Source organism: Anthonomus grandis, chromosome 12 (assembly GCF_022605725.1).
Source record: "Anthonomus grandis grandis chromosome 12, icAntGran1.3, whole genome shotgun sequence".
In the NCBI taxonomy this organism is placed as follows: domain Eukaryota; kingdom Metazoa; phylum Arthropoda; class Insecta; order Coleoptera; family Curculionidae; genus Anthonomus; species Anthonomus grandis.
In genome coordinates this window covers 5287262-5301563 of record NC_065557.1, presented here as the reverse complement: position 1 = coordinate 5301563, position 14302 = coordinate 5287262, and the positions used below count along the sequence as shown (strand labels likewise).

Sequence of the window (14302 nt, the reverse complement as noted above, 5' to 3'; positions counted from 1 at the left end):
CCTTATATACTCAGCAGAACGTTGTTCCAGAAGTTTCCTGCTAACCTTCGAGACGTCGTGTAGTGAGTCATTCAGCTGGTTTCTCGGTATATACCATATTAAAATGGCTCACAAAAATGGGGTCAATAAGGGTGATAGTGTGCGTTGTTATTCTGGTTGGTTCAATATTTTATAGTACATTTAATATCTAATTCAAAACATTTAGATTTTGGATTATTTAGCATATAAAAAATTGTATTTAGATCGCCCATAATAATGACGATACGATGAATATGAGAATAAAGTTTATGAAAGTGTGTTGGTAGGTTTATAAAAAAGGCCCATGTGGGTGAATTCTCCATTTTTTACCTTTAAAAGATGATATTCAAGCTGAGGAATTATTTGAATGTTTGTTTCCAAGACTTTGGAGAAATATTGTGTGTAACGTAGTAGCACAGGTCACTGCCCCGAGAAAACATGCGATAGACTCTATAAAAAGAGTGCATATAGGAATTTACAGCATATTTCTAGAATTATCTTCTTTAAGCAATATTTTCGTAAGAAATAAAAATCATTAAAGCTAGACCTCAAAGTCCTTATATTCAAATTATCTACAATTGACACAATACAGTGTATGGAATTCGTCAAAGAAGTTAAAATTACAAACATTATATGTCTAATTCTAGACTACTACTTAACCTAGTTTACACAATTAAACATATAGAACATTAAGAGAACTAAATTTATATGATACGGCTAGTTATCACAGGTAAGTTTTAAGATCATAGTAACATTTTATTCAAAAAATTGCATCTTTTCAGGATAATTGAAAGAATTAATCTAGTGCGCAGCAAATATAAATCATTTCTTAGCCTAGTTGAAAAATTATGAAAAAACCATTTGACACGAATAAGTTTTAATTTTTAAAAACAAATAAACACAAAAAATCTGAAGCTGACTAAAAAGCATTTTTGTAGTCAAAAATATTAATATAGGTACCACTACGGATGCTACTGGACTTAAAAAATTTAATTAAACTAGAATTAAATCAACACCTTACTAGTATAAATTATACCGCCAAATTACAGCTTTTTGGATAAAGGGAGTTTAAGGTATTCAAGAAAAACCTTTTTTTTATTTAAGTTTACCACCCTGTATCTAGTAAACAAGTTTATTTGAACTTTTTGCCTTAAAATTACTCTAAAAATGGCCTGTAAAATTTATTGTAAAATACTTAATTAATTCGATAAATATATTATTATATTTGGCTCAAAAAAGAAGGAGCAACACCAAAAATGTCCCTCATAAGTAAGCACATACCCCGATGTCGTTCCTTAAATAAATTCGTAAACCTACCAAGTTAATACATCAAAAAATAAAATGAAAATAAGTATCTTTGTTCTTTTGCGGGTACACATTAAGCCATAAATTAACACTCAAATACACTGACGGAAGACTTACTTGTAGTTATAACTATTAGTAATATTTTGAAAATATTGATCGGTATTGATAATTTTTTCTGTCTAGTTATGTGTCCAGAGAGCATTTTTATAGACTTGTGTCACTTTTTGAGTGAACGATAGCCGTTCACCTTGGAGATACTCTGTATTTACAAGTTTGGTACCTTTAAGTTTTAATCCATCGTTAAGGATTTGTAACAGTTGTGTGTATGGATTTTAGATCCCTAATACCGAATATAATTAACGAGTTTCTGTTGACCTTCAATTTCCGTAATTCTATGTCGAAAAATTGCGGAATCATCCCTACTGTTTTGGATATCATTGGATACCTTTTCTAGAGAAGGGTTGATAAAAATTTAAACTCGTAGAATCGTTTCATAAAATCATCCAATCAAATCTACCAATTGATTTGCTAAAGATTAACACAAAATAATGCACTGTACACTTATCGTTATTGTTCAACTTATTTTTAAGTGGTACGTCGTTTTGAAGTGCCATCTGCTATAATAAAGAAAACTCCAAGTTAAGGTCTCACATGAGAACCATTGTAACTATTAAATCTCTTTGGAAATAATTGACATTTTCTGCAGTTTAAGCTTGATCCGTCTTTTCCATGCTAGAAACCACTGGAAAAAATACTTTACCCTACCTCCCTTGGTAAAAGACTATAAAAATAAGCATTTTTATCAATAAATAAAAGCAACTCCCTCATTATCAACAACTTATATTTGATTGTGGAAAAACTACAAAGAAAATAAATATAGTAATATAAAAAAATATAAGCAGAGTCATTTCGTTTGTCGCATTACAGAACCATAGTGGTTAACGGAAAACTTACAAACACATTTTTTCATGATTACAATATAACTAACAACAAGATAAGTCTAATAAATAATTACTTATGAAGAAAAATCAATCAATAAATAAATAAATGCAATTAAATACTGCCGTAAGTCGAAACCTTCCCGCCCATCTATCAACCAATAAAATATAATTTGAAGCCTATGCATAATATAGTTAATTTACACTGGTACGTTTCCATTATATCACTTGAATCGCCGATACCCCGGTCAATGTAAAAGTATTCATTCCTCTGTAATCGTTCCACAACTCGGTTTAGTTGAATCCTTAAATTTCAATGTTAAATCATTCGTTCGGATGTAGCGGTATGGTATTTTTAGCGCCAAAGGGACTCCTATACTTAATTCCCACCTCGTTGAAAATGTCCACAGGGAACCCCAGGTTGGCCAAATAAAGCTTCCCGTTGCTCGAGGAGTGAGAAAGAGGAAGAACTGGGAGTAAGGAGATCTTCGCTAAAATACCTAGAAAAAGCGCCTTTTAGTTAATAGAGAAGAGAAACGCGATAATACATTATTTTTCGCAATCAATAACTGTGTCAACCAGACCGGTATAAGGATTATGCAAAAAGATAACAACATCATAATTTTCCGTTAAAAAATAACCATCAACATTTGATTTATCAGTAAGATTTGTATGTGATTTTAAACGATATTTTATACCCAACTGTAATTATTTAATATTATTTTTTTTTGGATCCAGTCAATAAAATACAAAATTTTTTCATATAAATTTATTATGCAACAATTTACGTATACTAGACTTTATAATATAAAAGTGGATCAAAATAAGAAAATAATTAATATTTAGTATAGTAGCACTTCTTCTAACTCTTCCTTAATAACATTTGAAGACCACAGGGGAAAAAGGATGAGGGTCCAAAAAACGAAAAATTGAGATAGACACGCCAAATCGCGGAAAAAATCCAGTATTTTACGTCTATTATACGGTACCGAGCAAAACACACAACATATGCCATACAGGGGAAAAAAGATGATGGTCCACTCGATTTATACAAAACGGATAAGAGTCCAAAAATTCCCCACTCTTAAAAAATCTTGTATGCTAGTAAATTCGGGCGTCAACAGGAAGCAGTTTGCTTTTGCTTTTAAGTGCGGTAATGTGACTCGCAAGTTTTTGTCTGCTTCACGTGTTTTTCACGGAATTTTTAAGATGGCTGAGTGTGAATCTTCAAGCGTTACTAAAAAAAGGCCAAAATTATGTCGCGTTTTTGACTCGTCAAAAAAACTAAGATTGCAAACACATGAAACTGGTAGCAGTTGTAATTGTTCAAGGTTAAAATGTTTTGAAGTAATTGGTGTTCAAGACCGTTTGGCGATTATTAAAAACTTTAATGAAATAAAATCCTATAATGGCACGTCTCAAAAAAGCTTGTTAAAGACGGACATGTTGGTGAAGATGGTCGTGGTCGACATTCCAATCGACCAAACAAGTTACACCAAGAAACCACTAATGCTGTCTTTGCTCATATTCGATCATTTAAAGGTAGACAGTCATACTATAGCCTTCACAAGTCGAAAAACACCTACCTACCAGAGAAGTTAAACGTTAAGAAAATGTTCCAAATGTTTAAGGAATTACATCCGACTAGATCAATTTCATATGAGTCACATCGTTCTATCTTTGTAAACAAATTTAATATTAGTTTCGGTTACCCGCGCAGTGACACATGCAGCAGTTGCGATGAATATAAAGCAAAAACTGCAGATCCTTCACAGGCTTCAAACCTTGCTACATTACATGTGACAAATCAACTTCACCTTAAGAAAGCAGAGGCTTTTTATCAAAGAAAACGATCCGAACGCAAAAGAGCTCAACAACACCGCCTTATTGAAACTATTGCTATGGATTATCAAAAAAACTTGCCACTGCCAAACATTAGCACTAATGACGTATACTACAAACGACAGTTATCGTTCTACTTATTTAATATTCACGTTTTAGTTTCAGTCAGTGGTGAGGCATTTTTTTATACGTACACAGAAACCGCCGCAAAAAAGGAGAAGACGAAGTTGCTTCTATGTTGTTTAATTACATACTCAATGAATTGAATCCCAAAGTTCAAGAACTTGTGATTTTTTGTGATTCGTGTTGTGGACAGAATAAAAATTATACTTTGTTTCGAATGCTTCATTATGTTGTACATAAAGTAGGCCGACTTCAGTGTATAAAAATGGTTTTTCCAGTTAGAGGACATAGCTACATGGAATGTGATCGTAATATGGGCTTAATCAATTCCAAAGCTTTTGTCGAACTTCCTTTCGGTTAGAATGATCACATTCGAAATGCCCGCGTTAAACCAAGTCCCTTTAAAGTAGTTAGCTGTGAAGATCAAGAGATTTTTCGAAGCTGGACTGATCATTTAACGAACTATTATGTAACAAAATGTCCCTTTGAAACCCGCCCAATCAGAGAACTGCTCATAAAAAAAGAAGAGATCTCAGAATGATCGATCATCGTGATTCGTACAATGGAGGCTTTATTTCAAGCGTCGTAGTGTCTATAAAAAAAAACTGGGAACTACCAAAAAAGGAAAAGCGAGAGGAAAAGCAGCCAAAAGCAAATTAAAAAATGCAGACAATATAGTTGGTATATTAGATCTACCTTCAGGACAATTTGAACTTCCAAATTTCAAACTTTGGATTTGTGACCCTCATCCTTTTTCGCCTGTAGTCTTCATGTACATATTACTTTGGCATGGATTCAATTAACTTCATTACATATCAATTATTTACTTCTTTCCAAGTTTTCCCTACTTTTTCAGTAGTTCAACAGTGCATCAGTATTTGATATTTAATTTTGGTTTCACGCCACAAGTTCTCTATTGAATTTAAATGTTGAATGTTGATGTTGAAATATAACTCTTAATGGTATGATTTCATCCAGATACAGCAGTAAATTAGAAACGAGCCGTGTTCCGAGAAACATCTCCATACCAGAATATTTCCCTCTACAGGTTTGGACAACAATATGAGGTGGGAGAACAGGAATATTTTGTTTGTAAGTTTAAATACACTCGAAACTATTAATTCTCTTATTTTTAGCCCTCATTACCACGATTTCCTGGTTTATACACTTAAAAACTTGTTCATTGATTTGATTCATGGATAATTGAGTTCATTTTATTTGCAGATTAATAGTCATATATAAAAATTTATTGAACTGTAATATTCAATATTCAACATCATTAAATACGGGTGTCCCATAACTTAGTGGACATGGACTAACAGCATATTCTTTGATTGAAAAAAATTACGATTTGACCAAATTTTTCTAGTCTGAAAATTGATAATAACCGAGATACAGGATGTTAACATTTTAATTTTATTTTTAAAGAAACAGCACAAAATTTGGTAATAGAGGGCTTTTGGTGTCGAGAAATTCGAACCAAGACTTATTGCTATATTTATGTACAATGTCTAAGTAAAGAAGCTCGAAATTTCGCATTCTTTACCTTATCCCGTCATATCTTATGAGTAAACAATGTAAATGAATGTAACAAAATATCCATTAAATCTTCCGTGAGGAAATATTAGTTGTTGCTCTATTTAGGCACAATACTATAATATGTATAAAAAAAATGTTTTATTATCTTTAACTCACCCGGTACTCCGCCAGATGGCGGATCCAGCGCCAACACCGGCGCCTTATTCTTATTCACCCACTCGGCCAGCATCGGATAACTCTTGGGCATGTCCGAGTCGTCGCATAACGCGCAAATAATTAAATCCGCGCTGCTAGGCAGTTCGGGAATGATCGAGATCGTTCGGTTACGCGTCAACATGTAAAGGGACAGTTCTTTTTTTAATGCAACCGCGTCTAAGGAGGCACAATAGACTATGGTGCGCACCCCGTGGGAGGCCAATTGACGCGCTGTGTTCACACCTGCCGCTCCTTGTCTATCAAAGAGGTAAAATTAATTAATTCATTAATTATTAATAGGGGATTTTTGATAATGAATTGTAAATAATGCAAGCTTACAATGAAATCTGAAAGTAAAGTTAGTCGCAGAAATGTTGATTTTATCGGGCTGCGAAAAAAATTTGGGGCTTTACTTGGATTTAAATTTAAGATTTGACAAAGATAAAAATGTTTATTGGGGTTAATATCACATAAGAAAATTTACACAAGTCTATAGCCTTAAATAATTAATATTGGCCATTCATTTACAAGGTCGATCAAATTATGGTTTAGACATACATTAATACTAAAAAAACTTTTAGATACAAGGTACTGCTTTAATGTTCTTCTAAATTCCTTAAGAGGGAACACTTTAACGTGAAGTGGCAATTTATTGTAGTGGCCTATAAAAATGACCAGTTTTAAAGTGATGAATTCTATGAAATGCAGTATATATTTAATTGTTATTTCTAGTGAAATGCTTATGTATGTCTAGGTTAAGTTTAGAGAAATGTGCTCTACAGTCTGTCCTATAATGTAGATTTAGAAAAATTCTTATTGCCTTTCTCTGAATAAAGAAAATGCGACTTAAATCGGTTGCATGACCCCAAACAAGAATTTCATATGATATTCTTGAATGAACGGATGCAAAATAGCCAAACAAATCAACGTTAGTAGACACACTATAGACTAAGTTTCGAAGAGCATCTCTGATAAGTTTAGAATCGATGGTGATACCCAGAAAAGTAACTGGTTCATTTGAAAGTCCTGTAAATCCAAATTACGAGTAGTCACAAACAATTTTTTTTACCAGAATTCATTAACTGAATAGCGTAAAACCAATGAGCAACCCCCAAATGTGTCTTCTCTGGACCCATTTGCAGATCAGCAAGAGTACTTCCTCAATGTCTATCATAAAAAATGGGGGGACTACATTCTGTTCTTATTTATAAGACGTGGCCCAATATAATTGTTAAATATATTTAAAAAAAATAATATTTTAAAACAACTACAACAGTTGCAGTTTTTGGTGATCGAATACTACCAGGGCACAGGAACAGATTAACTAATTCCATAAAAAAACATTTTTATTTTTAGGTTTAAATAACATTTGTTAATGAAAACTACAACATCTGGAGATTTCTGGCAGAAAATACTGAAATTCAAAAACCAGTTGTTTAAGCAAATTTTACTTAAAGTTGCAAGCAAAAAATTTCTTGCCAAAAGGTGCGTTTTTCAACTTTGCACCTTTAAAAGTGAGAAACGTAGGATACACATCTGTATATATGCTTAGATGCTACTTGAAAAATAAACGCGATGATTAAATGCTTTCCTCCTTTTCCTATGGGACTAATTGCAATGCAATCCAAAGCTAAAAATTCTACAACTTTATTAACAGTATTTCTGTACTTTTTTCCAATAAAATTTGGCCACTAATTTGAGCTTAAGGTAAAAATGCATTTAGAGGCATTCTAGATCACATTAGTATGACAAGGACAACTCATCTTTTTCTTTAAAAATATCTTGAAAAAATTGAGTCACTCTGCATACGGCTATAGCTGTAATACTTATATGAAAATTATGCCTCCTAATTTAAAACATATAAGAATATATGCATGATCTTTGTGAAATAAGTCACAATTTAATATGTAAAACCATACCTGTGAGGTCCACATAATACAAGAACAGTAGGCAGCTGATGCATATTATTTGGATTCAGTCTGTGACCTCCACCCAAAAGCTGAATAGCAATTTCCGCTGCGGCGGTACCAAATAATTCCGATCGCCTTTCAAATGTTAATCCCGCGGTTTCAGCTGCCTCAAATAGTTTTTTGCGAAGATGCCTAGAAAAGCTTCGGCGATTAAAATGATTTAATACAGGTAATAGCATACTTGGAAATGCAAGGGATTATCAGGCCGTCATCTGTAACATATTCAGTAAACTCATGTTTTGGCACTATAATTTGACGGGTGGAAGTTGGCTGGGTTGCGATGACATTCTCGTCATGTCTGTTAAAAGAAATCAAATATAATATACTTGCTGATTGTCCACAATTTTTCCATACGTACCTGTATTTTGAACTCCAATAAAAAACACTGAGGCAGCACAAAATATATTCTACTTAAGATAAAAATCCTCAACCCATAAGCAAATTCTCTTACCTGTACTTTTTTCTGGTTTCCACATTTCTAACCAGGTCAGGCCTCTGTGAATTCAGTTCATCCCAGATGGCTTGTTTATCAAAAAGGGCCAAATTCTTTTCAAAATCGAAATCTCCTTTCATGTGCTGGTCCAGAGGAGAACCAAAGCATTCTTCATCTTTCCAACCCTTTATCCATTGCTTACCACCTAAAACCCTATAATTTAACACCTCTTTTATCACTGATAAAAGTAACTTACCACCTTTTTGTCCTTTTCTATTGGGAGTATTATTTTTAAAAGAACCAGGAAGAGCTTCATCAAACTTCTTACTTAAATCAATATCAATTGGCTTACTCTTATTGTAATAACCACCATTTTGTTGAGCCTGCTTCGAACTGGAAGGTTGAGTTTCTGAGGTACTATGAGATCTACCCAACCTTTTGGCAATTGGTTTTTCAATGGTTACTATACTGTTTTCTTGTTGCTCCTCTACTGCTCTTTCAATGAAACTTATGTCTAGTATATCTGATGCTCTATGTATCAAAGCAAAAAGAGTTTACTCAATATTTGTTTATTATTAAATCTTAAGTAGTGGTTAAAAGGCAAAACTGGATAGAGCCGTTTGAAAGTTTACTCACGTGATTTGTACGGGTCCATTACAAGGATACCCATTGTGAAAAGCCTGTGCCAAAGTGATGGTATGATGGTTAGCATCAGTGATCTTACCCTGATATATTCCCAAGCGTCCAAGACATTTTATTGATACTATGTAACCTATTGCGTGTGCCATTTTCTTTACAAATATTAATAGCACAGCAGTTTCAGCAAGAATGAGATTTTTAGATAACAACCAGTTGAAAACAGTGACCTGAAAAAAAAGAGAAATTATGGAAAGAATGATATTTATTGAACAGACTTACCTGAAATTTGTTTCGAGACTCTGAGAATTCAATTAAATTGATGTAAGTTAATTCTAAGGGAATATTCGTTTAAAAAAGTTTATTAAGGCAAAAGACAAAATAATCCAAAATATTTGTACCATCTAGTATTAAAATGCTATGTTGCCAAGCCATGAAGAAGTGAAATCCAATACTTACTTTTTTACTGCATAAATCGCTTAATCTAATTAATATTTTAGCTAAAACAATTCAGGTGCAAGTGCAAATAAATTAGTTTTATGATAATTTTACCAATAGCGCTCTTTACTGGATTACTTTGAAGAAAATTTAAAACATATTCTAAGAAAATTTGTTTTTATTAAAGCATTCGGCAACCTTGCATAATTTACAGCTGATTGACATTAGTGACAAGAATGATATATGTAAATATGTTGCCAGATTTGCATATTTATATCTGCATGACTTATTATTAACATATAGTTGTAACTCTACGATCTTGATACTAAAATATAATTTAATTTAATTTAAAATATTATTTAAGTAAGTGAAAATTGTTTCTATATTCCTTATTTTCGTAATTTCTCAGAAGCAACTTGACAACGCCGAACAACCCAAATTGACATTGACAGTTTTGAGTTTTTAGGAATTGTTGTTTTTGTTTAATTTGGGAGAAACTATTGTGAAAGTTGTCCAATAAACTTAATAATTCTTCATTACCACGATTTCTATTAAATAACAATTAATTACAAACAATATTTTCAAAAGATCGTAACGAATAAAGTTATATCGAATTTAGTCGGCAGCTTTTCCCGATAGAAATCCCAGCTGTTTTACCAAATATGGTACTGCAAATCACCCAAGAGACTTTTGATAATGCCGTTCAAGAAAATGTGGAAATCTTGGGGCTCAGCGAGACTGAAGCGGTCGAAGAAGCCGTAAAGCAGTTCGAAACTCAGGTAAACAATCTCCTTTATGTTATGACAGTTTTTTTTAGACAAAGAGATGTCACTGTCCTAATATACAAATAATTTCAGGGGGTCGATTTAAGTAAAATTATAAAAGATATAGCAATGTCAAAGCAAGAATTCGAAGAAATCACTGCGGCAGTAAAAAAATTAGAGCAGTTACAAAAAAGCAAAAGCTCCTCTGAGAGTATTAATGCCACACTCGAAGTTTTAAGAACTGAATGTGAGAGAGGGTTGCAACAGAAAGTGGCCGCAGGGAAAGCAGATGCATATTTTGTTCTCCTAAATGTGTTTGAAGCTTATAAAGATAAAGTGGTAAGAGGCAATACCCTCAAGACCCTAATTGCTCTTATGACCAAACAGCCTGACTTACTGGAAGACAGAGGGGTAGATTTTATAATAAATAATCTTAAAGATCATAATGAGGATCCTGAAATTCAAAGGCTGCTTCTGAGATGGACCAAAGAATGTTGTGTAATGCACGAGATGAATAGGTTAGTTGTATTGATTTATTTGTATATGTAAAGTTTAAAAAAGTACTGTTTAACAATTCCTAAGGTCAGTGAAAATTTAACTTTCTTGAGTTGATTGCCTTATTCTAAATTTTTGCTTCAATAATATTTTGATTATAATTTGTAGGCAAAAGATATTTGGTGCCCATTTTGTTGATATAATAAAAAGTCTTCTAAAGGACACCACAACTGTAGAAGTAATAAGGGAGGTGCTTGCAGTGAGTAGGGCACTGGTTTTGGATGATGATGTTAGGGTAGAATTTGGAATGGCTCATGAGCATGCTAGAGTGATTGCTAGTGAAACTCTATGTGCTTTAATGACCTTGTTGTCCAGTAAGTAAGATAATTTTTATTTGGTATTTAATTTTAACAATTTATAAGGGTGAAATAACCCTATAAAAAAACTGTATGGTTAAGACTCTATAAAACCTGAGAAAATGTGTACTGTTATCTTATATGGCTTAAAGTTATCCCACATTGACCAAATGTTATAAATAAATCTTAAACTTCAACAGAATTTAAAGGAGAGGAGCAATTAACTCAGGACATCATTTTAACTCTCACTGCCTTAATGGTAAGATCTGAGTTTTGCAAGAAAGTCGAAGATGCTGGTGGTTTGGACCTAATCAAAAACGTTATGGAAACCTTCTCAAATACTGATGTAAGCTTTTATGCAAAAAAAAATGTTCTACTTGATCTAAATGGTTGATTTCCTTATAGAAAATCATCAGACAGTGCTTTAAACTCATCAAAGCTCTTGGAGGAAACGATGACTGCAAAGTGCATCTAATTAAAAAAGGATATGTGAACATTTTAAAGGAATGTCTGAGCACCAGCATGGTAATAACAACAAAACTGATATTAAATATTCTAGATGATATTTTTCAATTGTTTTAGGAAAATCCTGCTACTGTTGTGGCAGGCTTGGCCGCTGTATCAGCCCTAACACTTAGAAGCCCCGAAAACAGCAAGGCATTTTTCGAGGGGGGCATCCCAGAGGTTATCGTTGAAGCTATGAAACATTACCCTGACCATAAACCTACACATGTAAGTTGAAGACGCTTAAAAAACTGATTGTTAGTTAAGGATTTTTACAGAAAACTGCCAGTTGGGCCATCAGAAACATGGTTTCGCGGAGCAAGTATCAAAACCAGAAATTTCTAGAGTTGGGAGTAGAAGAGATTTTGCAACAAGACCTGAAAAAGTTTAAAGAGATTGAGTATGATATTAAAGCTGCTTTAAGAGATTTGGGTTGCAAAGTGAACTTTAAGGAAGAGTGGACCGGTAAAGGGGGAGCTCTTACCTCTGGGTTTGATAGGAACGAAAATGACGACTGAGGGTGGGTAAAGATGAGAAAATGCTTTACTAAAGTCTTTAAAATGCACTTATCTATCTACAAAATTCGCTTATTAATTTGCCTACTTGTGCTCACACGTACTGATTATTATAGTCTATTTATATTAAAGCTTTAATTTCTCCAACATTGTGTATTAGCTTCTTTTATACATTTTATATCAAATACATTTAAAATAAAATTATGTTGTTGAAATTTGTATTGTTTTTCTAATTTATTTATTTATAATGCATCAAGAGAGAAAAGGCCAATTACAGATTCAATTCTAATAACTAATATTACAATTCTGATTCTGCATCTGAGAATCAAACAATCGGTCATTTACTAGATTTGTGAATCCATCTGAGCTAATTAAATCCAACTCTAAGTGGATTTATTGCATAAATACTAAAAAATTTGCACATTTTATAGATGGGCAAACCCTTAAAAATGTTTGTTCTGGGAAAGTCCAGGTTAAAAGTCTTTGTCTAATGCTACCAGTATTGACAAAGAATGGAAGCATTGACAGGGTTTCTGGAAAATTAATTTGATTGGTTAAAATCCTATATCTACATATATACAAGACAAATTTTGGTGTGAAGTTGTTCCAAAGAAAGCCTATTAAACTTCTGCAATAATAATAATAATAATAATAATAAGTGATTATAGCCTTGATTCGAAAAATAACGATGCTTTTTGAAAAACATATATTTCAGGAATTAATGTTGCACTCGTTCTATAGTTTTAATCCATATTTTATATGCATATTTTATATGCAGACCAGACTGACAAACAATCTTAGGGTACGGACATACCGAAGATGCATGGATAGCGCGGTGGAGGTCGCGGTCGCGATCGAGGTTTACATCGATGCTTGGCAAAACATGCCCAAGATGCTTTCCTTTCAGTCAAAGCTTTCGGCTTTCAGTATTCTTTGAGGTTTCAGAGGAGACTGATGTAATTCGGAAAAATTTGCTAAGTTTTATTATTAAATATTTAACACTGTATAAAAGCAATAGTAGTGACGATAGTAATTGTATGTCTGCAGGTGCAAAGTGGTGGATTATATGTAATTCTTCAAATCGCAGGTTTAGTGCTCATCCTATAAACCAAAAAAGGCAATATCTGGGGGAATACCATCACTTGTTTAAAGAGCTTCAAGATTATCCTGACAGACAGATTCCATGCCTATATGAGAATGAGTCTAGATACATTCCAGTATATATATGACAACATAAAAATGAAAATTGAACGTTGCAATTATAATAACTATCATACGAACCCAATTTTAAAGGTAAGTGAAACTACATTTTTAATTATTGTAATTTAGTTTAATTCAAGCGTGTATAGTTGTTTAAAGCATCTACATCCGCTGAATTCTGATTTGTGGATATGGTTGAAGGAAGTACATACGGCAGGAAAGGCTCCGCATTCCACTGAGAATGACCAGGTTGAATATGTGGGGCATGTTCTACCTGTGTGGCAGGAGGTACTGAAGGGGCCTGCGTCTGCTGATTTGAAGGATATGCAATATCAAATAAATAGTTCTGCATATCCATTCAAAACTTTAATTTATCTCTAAGCGCCAATTTTTTCACATAAGGTTTTATCATCATCATTGGGGTCCTGGGACATTTTATTTGCCCGTAAGGCTAGTTTTTCTTTTTCAATGTCAACTAGCTGTCTCCCAATTTCTATTTGTGGCGTTAGTCGCCGTTTATAACCCGTTTGAGAAACAGAGTATTTTGAACCTGAAGTAGCACCACTTACAGTTGAAATTGTTGCAGGCACGTCTTGTGATTCAGAATTAGGACTCATCACATTTGTTATTGAGGTGGAGGTAGATTGTTCAGCGTCACTATTAGATTCCTCTAGATTTGAATCCTCTTGAGTTGCTGTCCACAGTGTCCTGTGTTTCATCCATTAAATTTGTAGATGAGTGACGAGGTGTGAACTGATCGCGTAGAAAATGTAATTTTTTAAAATAAGGCCACTGGCAAACAATTCCATCTTCTGCTCCATCTACTGATTTTGAATTTTCTTTATTTGTTTTCCATATTCTTGCCTTACATTTTTCTAATATTTTCTTGCTTCTGCTTCTGTAATAAAAAACAAAATTAAAACTCGGTCTTTAAAAAATTTATTTATACGGGTGCGAAAAAAATATATGTGTATTAACTATCCTTGCTTCGTAAAGTTTTTCATTTTTTTAACATATTGTTTGTTACAGAT

General features: G+C 33.2%; 2 protein-coding genes across 5 annotated transcripts; one reads left to right on the top strand and one right to left on the bottom strand.

Moving 5' to 3' along the window:
• Positions 1-2147: 2147 nt before the first annotated feature.
• Positions 2148-9424, bottom strand: LOC126743208 (enhancer of mRNA-decapping protein 3). Of its 4 annotated transcripts, none has more exons than XM_050450190.1 (9): positions 9282-9424; positions 9000-9229; positions 8620-8894; positions 8382-8568; positions 8289-8315; positions 8112-8228; positions 7880-8062; positions 5922-6217; positions 2148-2761 (listed from the first exon to the last, which is right to left on the bottom strand). In XM_050450190.1, the coding sequence occupies exons 2-9, from the start codon at positions 9149-9151 to the stop codon at positions 2586-2588; spliced, it is 1413 nt and encodes a 470-aa protein (XP_050306147.1). In that variant the 5' UTR covers positions 9152-9229; positions 9282-9424; the 3' UTR covers positions 2148-2585. The 4 variants fall into 4 exon arrangements, with proteins under 4 accessions (XP_050306147.1, XP_050306148.1, XP_050306149.1 ...); XM_050450191.1 differs by having other exon boundaries at positions 8623-8894; XM_050450192.1 differs by lacking the exon at positions 8289-8315.
• Positions 9425-9892: 468 nt separating this feature from the next.
• Positions 9893-12286, top strand: LOC126743240 (armadillo repeat-containing protein 6 homolog). The gene is made up of 7 exons (XM_050450236.1): positions 9893-10216; positions 10295-10719; positions 10865-11070; positions 11253-11398; positions 11458-11577; positions 11635-11784; positions 11835-12286. Exons 1-7 carry the CDS (start codon positions 10100-10102, stop codon positions 12072-12074), a joined length of 1404 nt encoding a protein of 467 aa, XP_050306193.1. The 5' UTR covers positions 9893-10099; the 3' UTR covers positions 12075-12286.
• Positions 12287-14302: the final 2016 nt, after the last annotated feature.

What these genes read in the sequence shown, in the direction of transcription:
- LOC126743208 (XM_050450190.1), bottom strand. Translation starts at nt 9,151, where the DNA reads ATGGCACACGCAATAGGTTACATAGTATCAATAAAATGTCTTGGACGC. An exon ending in TAGAAAAGGACAAAAAGGTG is followed by an intron (nt 8,569 to 8,619) that starts GTAAGTTACTTT and finishes ATAGGGTTTTAG; the next exon opens with GTGGTAAGCAATGGATAAAG. An exon ending in TATTGGAGTTCAAAATACAG is followed by an intron (nt 8,229 to 8,288) that starts GTACGTATGGAA and finishes TTCTTTTAACAG; the next exon opens with ACATGACGAGAATGTCATCG.
- LOC126743240 (XM_050450236.1), top strand. Translation starts at nt 10,100, where the DNA reads ATGGTACTGCAAATCACCCAAGAGACTTTTGATAATGCCGTTCAAGAA. An exon ending in TAAAGCAGTTCGAAACTCAG is followed by an intron (nt 10,217 to 10,294) that starts GTAAACAATCTC and finishes AAATAATTTCAG; the next exon opens with GGGGTCGATTTAAGTAAAAT. An exon ending in GTAATGCACGAGATGAATAG is followed by an intron (nt 10,720 to 10,864) that starts GTTAGTTGTATT and finishes TATAATTTGTAG; the next exon opens with GCAAAAGATATTTGGTGCCC.